Source organism: Elephantulus edwardii, unplaced genomic scaffold, assembly GCF_000299155.1.
Source record: "Elephantulus edwardii isolate Elephantulus edwardi_28Jun2011 unplaced genomic scaffold, EleEdw1.0 scaffold00055, whole genome shotgun sequence".
NCBI classification, from domain to species: Eukaryota; Metazoa; Chordata; class Mammalia; order Macroscelidea; family Macroscelididae; genus Elephantulus; species Elephantulus edwardii.
In genome coordinates, this window is record NW_006399805.1 from 5,779,113 (window position 1) to 5,788,455 (window position 9,343).

The following is a 9,343-nucleotide window of genomic DNA, read 5'->3' on the forward strand; positions in this document are numbered from 1 at the left end:
GGGGGACAGGAGGTGGGATGGGGGACAGGGCTGATGAGAGCAGCCAAGACCGTGTAACCCGGCAGACCAGAAAGCAAGCCAGCCACACAGGGCGAGGCGTCCACCGTCCAACAGCCTAACTCGTGACTGCCCAGCGCAGGTGCCGCCGGGTCCGAGCCTGTCCCGGGGAGAAGGGGAGGGATTCAGCTCAGCAGCCTCTACGCAGTACTAGAGACTTCCAGGGGTCCCCAGTGCCAGAGTGACAGGTGAGAGGTCAGGAGAACAGCCCCCCTCAGACCACTCCACAGGGCTCCCCTGGGCAAAGTGACCAGTGGGAGGCCAGGAGAACGCTCCCCCTCCATCCCCTACAGGGCTCCCATGGGCACAGAGTGACCAGTGAGAGGCCAGAATTGTCCCCCTCAGACCAGTCTTGCAGAGCCTCCCCAGGCACAGAGTGACCAGTGAGAGGCCTAGAGAACTGTCCCCCTCAAACCACCTCTGCAGGGCACCCTTGGGCACAGAGTAACCAGTGAAGGGCCTAGAGAACTGGCCCCCTCAGACCACCCCAGGCCTCCTCTGGGCATAGTGGCCAGTAAAGGGCTCAGAGAACTGTCCCCCTCAGACCACCCCCCCCCAGGGCTCCCTGGGCACAGTGACCAGTAAAGGGCCCAGACAACCATCCCCGTCAGACCACCCCCCAGGGCTCCCTGGGCACAGTGACTGGTAAGGGCCCAGAGAACTGCCCCCTCTGCAAGCCACACGGCTAAAGCCACTCACCAGCCTGTCCCGCTTGGTGGCCCACTCTAAGGAGAGCAGCGGAGACTTGGAGATGGAGGACGCCTTGGTCTGCATGATGGGGTTGAAGGACCACACTTTGATGACCCCGTCCACATCCAAGCTGGCCACCCTCCTCCCGGAGCAGTCCACTCTGGGGCAGAGGAGAAAGGACATCAGCACAGCCCTTGTCCCACATCCATCGGTCAGCGTGGAGATGGCCGTGCGTTCGCTCTGCAGTGTTCCCAAAATGCCACGAGGTGTCTGCACTCACTGATGGGACACGGGGTCTTTCTGGAGAGGCACGTCCGTCTGTGTCCAGGAAGGACATTCTGGGGTCCCCTGTGTGCTGAGGCCGGGGCTGGACACAAAGCTCAACAGGCCCCTCACATTCCTCAGGGCCCGTGTAACCGACTTGGGCCTCTCTGTCCTCACGCGGCGTTGCTAAGAGAAGCAGTTTGTCTAAAAAGTTGTGGTTACGTGTCACCGAGTCCACTACGACGCGCAGCAACCCTAGATCTGACTCTGGACCCGGCCCGCACCGTCTCACCATCTCTAACACGCTCGGCCCGCTGCTCCAGTCACTGTGTCAACCGTCCTGCTGAGGACGATGTCTTTCTGACAAAATGCAGAGTATGTGAGACGAAGCTTCATCACCCCTGCCTCCCAGGAGCGCCCTGGCTGCACCTTCTCCACGACACATCTATCTGCTCTTTGGCAGTCCGTGAGACCTTCAGTTCCCATCTCCAGCAGCCCGCCTCACAGGCGCCTTCTCCCGTCATCCTTATTCACGGGCCCGCTCTCAGACGCATAGGATCTAACTGATTCCCACGCCTGGCAACGCCACGTGTGCAGAGCTGAACTGACCCCTGAGTTTTCTTGGCTTTGGCTAGCGGAAGCAGATTTCCAGACCTTTCTATCAAGGCATGTTGTTGTTGTTAGGTGCCACCAAGCAGAGTACAACCCACTGCAACCCTAAAAACAGATCTGAACCGGTCCTATCCTGCGCCATTCTCACACTTCCGACACACTAGAGCCCACTGCAGTAGTTGCCGTGTCAATCCACCTAACTGAGGGTCTTCCTCTCCTTCACCGACCATCTACTTGCTAAGCATTACGTCTTTCTCCAAGGAACAGCCTCTCCTAGCAACACGCCCAAAGTATGAGGCGAAGCTTAATTATCTTTGCCTCCAAAGAGCACTCTGGCTGCGCCTTCTCCAAGACACATCTGTTTGTTCTTCTGGCCGTCTGTCGGATGTGCAGCCCTCTTCTCCAACACCACAGCTCGAAGACGGTAATTCTTCTGTCATCCGTATTCACTGTCCAGCTCTCAGATGCACAGCAAGTGATCAGAAAAACCAGAGCCTGAATCAGATGCATCTTAGTGCTCAAATGACATCATTCCTCAGTAATTTGGAGAGGTCCCTAAGTGCAGATTTTCCCAGCGCAGGCTGTCTCCTGATCTCCTGCCTTCTCATACAGAGGATGCTGATTGTGGACTCAAGCAACATGAAGCCGTTGACAGATTTGCAACCTGCTTCCCAAAGGTTGCAGCATGGAAACCCTGCAGAGCAGTTTACTCTGCCCACTTGGGGCTGCCATGAATGGGGGTCCACCGTGCAGCACTGGTGTGGGCTTTCTGGGTGGGCTCACTCCTCGGGACAGCTGGAGGGCCCAGAGCCTACCCAGCCTGCACAATGAGGCTATGACCCCCTCAGAATCATGTTTGCAGTGACCGTTCTCAAAAGGCCAGATTGTACCATGTTTAAGTCACAGCTTATCAGTGATAAAAATTTACCTCGAAGTGCCAACAGAAAACACGTTAATATCAGGACTGACGACTCCTGCTGTTACATGCCTTTGAGTCGCCTGTGACTTGTAGAGACCCTATGTACAACAGCTCTGGTCCTGAGACAGTCTAACTCCAACACGCCTACTCCCATAACCCTAGTAACTGTGTCAATCCATCTCATCCAGGGTCTTCCTCTCCTGCACTGTCCCTCCACTCTTCCGAGCATGATGTCCTTCTCCAAGGACTGGTCTCACCTGGCCAAGTGCCCAAAGTGTGTGAGACAGAGCTTCAACATCCTAGCCTCCAAGGTGAAACCTGGTTTCACCCTCTCCAAGACAGACCTGTTTGTTCAAGACTCTTCTGTAGCATTACAACTCAGAGGCATTCATTCTTCTGTCATCCTTAGTCACTGTCCAGCTTTCTAACACACAGCAAGTAACTGTGAAGACCGTGGCCTGGAACAGACACACCGAGACTGACATCGCTGCTCCTCACTACTCTGGAGAGGTCCATGGCCAGAGATCTTCCAGTGGAACAGTTAGCGGAGAGGGAGACAGTGAGGTGTTGAGATGTGCGGACACAGCGGCTGCAGGACTGGCATGATGGGGGAGGGGCTGAGCACTGACAAGGCCACCAGACCCTGGCACCCAGCTCCTTCCTTACCCCGCTCTCTACAACTGCAGTGCACGGAGGGAGTGCCGTGCTCCCCATCCTCCTCCTACCTCTCCGTTCTCACCCCTGCTCCCCTCTCTCACACCTGCAGGGCACGATGGGCGAGTGATGCCCCCATCCTCCCCCGTCACCTTCACTCTCACCCCTGCTCCCCTCTCTGCACACCTGCAGGGCACGATGGACGAGTGATGCCCCCAACCTCCTCCTACCTCTCCGTTCTCACCCCTGCTCCCCTCTCTGCACACCTGCAGGGCACAATGGGCGAGTGATGCCCCCATCCTCCCCCGTCACCTTCACTCTCACCCCTGCTCCCCTCTCTGCACACCTGCAGGGCACGATGGGCGAGTGATGCCCCCATCCTCCCCCGTCACCTTCACTCTCACCCCTGCTCCCCTCTCTCACACCTGCAGGGCACGATGGGCGAGTGATGCCCCCAACCTCCCCCGCCACCTTCACCAGCCCCCTCCTCACCCCCCTGCACACCTGCAGTGCATGATGGATGAGTGGTGCTCCCCATACTCCTCCTGGCCCAGCACGATGAAGGGCTGTTCAGGGCGTCCCCCCTCGGGACCCCGCGTGTGCACCTCCGTGGGCTCTGCCGGCGGCTCTGGACCAGGCTCGGCCTCTATACCACCAGCGTCAGGCTTCTTTTCTAAGCTCTGTCAACAAGCAAGGGGCTGGTCAGCAGGGGTCCTCCTAATGTCCCCCTACACCACCATTCATCGGGAACAGCAGGGTCCAGGTAAGTGTCTGCCCAGGGACGTGGTGGCTGGACAGGCTCCCCAGCGCCCAGCACCAAGGCCGAGGTGTCGGAACACCTCCTAGCCCAGAGGTACCCATCTGGGACAAGGTGGTTGGAACAGCCCTCAGCCCCAAAGAGGTGACCTGGCACAAAGCATCAGAACATACTTTCCAGGCCATGAGGTGCCTACCTGGCACAAGGTGTTAAAATACATACCATCCCCACACCTGGGACAAGGTGTCAGATCCCCCTAGTCTCAGGACGCCCGCATAGAATGAGGTGTCAGGTCCTCCTAGACCTGAGGTGCCCACCTGGGATAAGGTGTCAGATTCCTCTAGCCCTGAGATGACCATCTGGGACAAAGCGTCAGATCCCCCTAACCCCGAGGTGTCCACCTGGGACGAGGTGTCAGATCCCCCTAGCCCTGAGATGACTACCTGGGATGAGGCGTCAGATCCCCCTAACCCTGAGGTGTCCACCTGGGACGAGGTGTCAGATCCCCCTAACCCTGAGGTGTCCACCTGGGACGAGGTGTCAGATCCCCCTAGCCCTGAGATGACTACCTGGGATGAGGCGTCAGATCCCCCTAACCCTGAGGTGTCCACCTGGGACGAGGTGGTGGAGAGCAGCTCCCTGCGCTCCTTGCCATGGTCCTGCAGGCGTCGCTGTCGGTGTGGCCAGTTGGACTCCCCAGCGGCCAGCCCACTGAAGAGGGCCTTCCCGTCTCTGGCCCCGGACACAGTGTCCTTGCCCTTGGCAGCCTGAAGGACAAGCAGAAGGAAGGTGTGGATCGGCAGGGGACAGAGGCCAGGGGTGCTTTCTGCCCACAGGTTGGCGTCAGGGTCCTGCCAGGTAGTGGGAAGCAGATGGGCAGGCTGTGAACTGACCACCACCTCCTCGCCCTCCTGTCTGCCCACCTGCACAGGCAGACCCTGGATCGAATCAGGATGGTGGCTTCAGTGAAGAGGAAGAGAGTAAATAGAGTAAGTGGTAAATGAGGCAGGACGAGCCCACGAGGGAGTCACAAACGGTCACAGCCACCACCTGATCAGACACAAAGCGGCACGGCCACCACGCTCCAGGAGAGAGTCCCTGAGCGCCTGCGACACGGCCTGCCTGCTGTCCGCAGAGCGCAGGACCAAGCCACCAGCGTGAACAAAGCCAGGGCCGCGATTTCACACAGACAAGGAAAACGGTGATGAGACGGCCAGCAATCATCACCAGAGTTTGTCAGAAACCCAAGACCTGTAAGATAAACTGGGCAGGCAAGAAACTGGCATCTTCTGGCTCCTTCTCATACCAAGAATCAAACAAGGCTAGCACGGCGAGGGGCAAATTCAATCCCCACCCAGGCCGTGTGGACGGGACTCCAGCATGAGAAAGACCCTCAGAAGAGGCTGCCAGCTCCCCGTTTCCCGAGACCATCTCCCTGGACCAGCAGCCTGGTCACGATTCTAGGACCACCTATGTGAGGCCCCTCCCCTCTCAAAACAGAACAAAACCACTCTTAGCAAAGGGGTCTCCTCTCGACCTACTCTCCCCACAAGCCTGGACCCACACAGTAAGCCCAACCACACGTTGCTGTCTACTTCTGCCTGTTCTTTTTTACTTAAACACTGAAAGGCTTTCAAACAATGAATGTGGCTTCTTTGGACCCCTGGGAAATCTATGGACGCTGGGATGTACCTATCCCGAGAATGGCCAGAAGGCACCGTAAGAAGAACCTGGGCCTAGCTGACATGTGAGTGTCGGTTTGTCTGAGAACAGTTAAGGGAACTTTAAAGGGCTATTTGCTTCCGTGGAAAGAAAACCAACTGGCTCATCTGCAGGGCGGTTGCTTTCTGTGCTTACAAAGGCGACCTCAGGAGCCCCGGCAGCAAAGTGCATTATGTGTTTGACTCCAAACCAAAAGGTCAGTGTTTCAAACCCACCAGCTGCTTCTTGGGAGAAAGAGAAGTTGTCTCCTCCTGTTAAGATCTGAAGCTGATGGCGGGTCACCATGAGCGCATGGGCTGAACAGCAGTGAGTCTGCGTTTGGTTCTAAGGTGACTGGTTATTTGCACTTAAGCTCACAGCAGATGATTTTTTTCTACAGGAAGTATGTGCTGCCCAGAATTAGGACTTATCTCAGGAGAAGACTAATTCTGGCTTTTTCTTAGGCAAGATAAAAAAGCCAATCTAGGAAGAAAGCAGTAACCAAAGCATTAATAACAGTAACAGGTAAGAGCACGGGCCTGGCGGTTTACTCCCGGAGTCAGCAGCCGCGGGTCTGATGGGGCAGAGTCCCCGCGGACACATGCAGGACAGCGAGCGGGGAGTGACCTGACCACACGCCAGCACTGCGGTGAGAGGAGGAATGAACTGGACGTATGGGCACTAGGCCAGGAGGCTCCTTACTCACAATGCACAGCTGGACTCACACCCAGGCCTGTGGCAAAGGCCCCTGGAGAGGCCCACTGAAGCCAGACCGCGAAGTGGGTACCTGCCAGAAACAGCAGGCGAAAACCTCGCAATTCTAGAACAACACAGAGAAAGCTGTGTGTGCCCCACAGCACCGCCGTGTTTTCTGGGTCTCACACATTTTCCACCTGTACTTCAAGTCTTACTATGTTTTCATCCCTCAGTTTGCACAGGAGAGGGTGGCACTCCATTCAGCAGTTTACAGGTCACGAGCCTCACGGTCCTCTCAATGACACCAAACAGCCTGCGTTTTCCTTCTCTGACAGGTTTCCACTTTACACAGGACCCGGGTTCTGTAGCTTGTACTGTGCAACCTAGACCAGGCCCTTCTCATGGGGCCGTGGCTGTTCCACGCACACTCAGCATGCCCCGTAGTGTGTGGGGGTGAAGGACGCCCACCTTCCCAGAAGTAACACAGCAACAAGAGCTCTGAAGAGTCTGGTGCACCTCACACGTTCCCCGGGCCCTGGGATGTGATCCCATAATCCACCGAGGCCTTCCCACATCCAGATCCTGCAGACTCAGCGCTCAGCTGAGGAACCCCAAAACTAAATTAGACCAGATCCCATTCGTCAATCGGACTCCTACAGCTCAGCTCGAACCTGACCCAAATGCTCCACCAGAAGCTCAATTCCAACTCCGGGCCCCTGTCGGACCTCACTGAGCTGCTCCACAGTCCTCCACTGGCAGCTCCATTCCAACTCCGGGACCGTCGGACCCCGCAGAGCTGCCCACAGACTCCGAGGCTGTAGTGTTTAAGAAAGCAGACTGCCTCTTCTGCTCCTGTGGAATGACAATGGATTCGAACCACTGACCTTCTGGCTAGCAGATGAATATTGTAATCACTACAACCTTCAATGTGGATTACGTCTCAACATCGAGAAAACAAAAACCCTCATCACTGGACTAACAGGCGAATCTCATGACGTAGGGGAAAAGCTGAAGTCGTCAACACTTTCATTTCACTTGCATCCACAAAACCCCCATGAGAGCAGGAGTCAAGAAATCAAATGATGTGTTGCACTGGGAAGACCTGCTGTCAGGGATCTCTCCAAAGTGCTACAGAGCAAAGATGTCAGTGTAAAGATTAAGGTGCACTTGATCCAAACCATGGCAATTTTCTTTTTTCTTTTATTTTTATCTTAATTCACTTTATTTGTTATACAAAATCTAGTATGTGGTGGCCACAGCTGGAGCCGGGGTCCTCTGCACAGAGACTCTGGTGTGAGTCTCTACAAGATGGTCAGTGAATTCCTAGTAGGGAGACTCGGTGAACACAATCTCTTTCTGGAGACGGGGGTCAAGGAGCTGTAGGTCTTGGAGATGGCATCAAAGGCGGCCTTGGCGAAGCTGCCCAGGGTAGCTGTGCAGGCCCTGGCTGAGGTGTAACAGTCATCAATTCCAAGCAGCAGCAGCAGCTACTTGGGCACAGGGGCTGAGACGATTCCAGGGCCTCAGGGTGCAGGGATCAGATGCACCAACACAGAGCCACAGAGCCCAGTCACCTTGCAGCGAACAGTGTGAGGCTTGCCAATCTAGTTCCCCCAGCACCCACGCCGCACAGGGACAGTGGAGAGCTTGGCCAGGATAATGGTCCCACGGATGGCAGTAGCCACCTCCTTGGAGCACTTGACGCCCAAGCCAACATGGCCATTACAGTCTCCAATTGCGACAAAGGCCTTGAACCTGGTCTGCTGGCCAGCACGTGTCTGTTCTGCACTGGCATGATTTCCAAGACCTCATCCTTGAGGGGCATTCCCAGGAAAAAGTCGATGATCTCAGAGTCCTTGATGGGCAGTGAGAAGAGATAAATCTCCTCCAAGGATTTGATTTCATATCTTTGACCAGATGGCCCAGCATGGTGACGGGGAACCACTCCTTGTCCTTGGTTTTGCCTCCTTGAGCTCTGCAGCCCCTCCCACAGCCCCGGCCATGGCCCTGACCCCACAGACCACTACCGAAGCCTCTGTGGACCTCCGCAGGCTCCCATCCCAGGGGTCTCGGGGCCTCCGGGCCCTGCCGCTGCACCAGCATCATCTGTCATTTGGTGTTTTCTCAGGAAGAACCACCATGGCATTTTTCAATTGCTTCCCGTGTATTTGAAAGAGGAAGACAGAAGACGAATCAATTTGTTTAAATTGTGGTGTTAGACAAATAGTACTGACCGTCCCCTAGATCACCGAAAGAGCAGACAAGTCCATGCTGGGGGACGTGCAGCCAGAGTGCTCCTGGAGACAAAGCTGGTGAAACTTCATCACACATACTTCAGGCATGTCCTTGGAACAAGAGCATGCTGGGAGAGGAGGAGGGCAGAGAAAGAGAGGAAGACCCTCAAGGTAGTGGACTGGCCCCGTGACCACCGACGAGCTCAAGCATATCAGGGACGGTGAGGCTGGAGCAGGGGAGGGCCAGGTGCAGACCTGTCGTCCACAGCGTGGCTGTGAGAAGCAGAAAACCCGATGGTACATGGAACAGCCATTAAGGCTCCTTCCCTCCAGCTCAGGAAAGCAGCTTCAGTCCTACTGTGCATCCTGGGAGGACGTAACCGGACCCCAGCTCACTGTGGGGATGAGGAGATTAGGAGAGTGTCCAAGCCCCCAGCTTGGACAGAACATCACAAGGGGACAGGGACGCATCCCAGAATGCTCGCCCCACCTGAAGACAGGCTCTCAGCAAGCAGACGTCACAGACCGAGTGCCGGGACACAGACCGAGAGCCGGGACAGACCGAGAGCCGGGACACAGACCGAGAGCCGGGATGCAGTGAGAGCCGGGACGCAGACCGAGAGCCGGGACACGGACCGAGAGCCGGGACAGACCGAGAGCCGGGACACGGACCGAGAGCCGGGACAGACCGAGAGCCGGGACACGGACCGAGTGCCGGGACACGGACCGAGAGCCGGGACAGACCAAGAGCCGGGACAC

General features: G+C 56.5%; 1 protein-coding gene across 1 annotated transcript in view; it reads right to left on the reverse strand.

Annotated features, from left to right (window-relative positions):
• The window catches only part of WDR91 (WD repeat domain 91), a 28,889-nt gene that overhangs the window by 7,859 nt on the left and 11,687 nt on the right, over positions 1–9,343 (reverse strand). The window contains exons 7-9 of the mRNA XM_006887143.1: positions 4,565–4,720; positions 3,701–3,876; positions 757–907 (exon numbers count right to left, since the gene is read on the reverse strand). Coding sequence (XP_006887205.1) covers positions 757–907; positions 3,701–3,876; positions 4,565–4,720 — 483 coding nt within the window. The remainder of the gene's footprint in view (positions 1–756; positions 908–3,700; positions 3,877–4,564; positions 4,721–9,343) is intronic.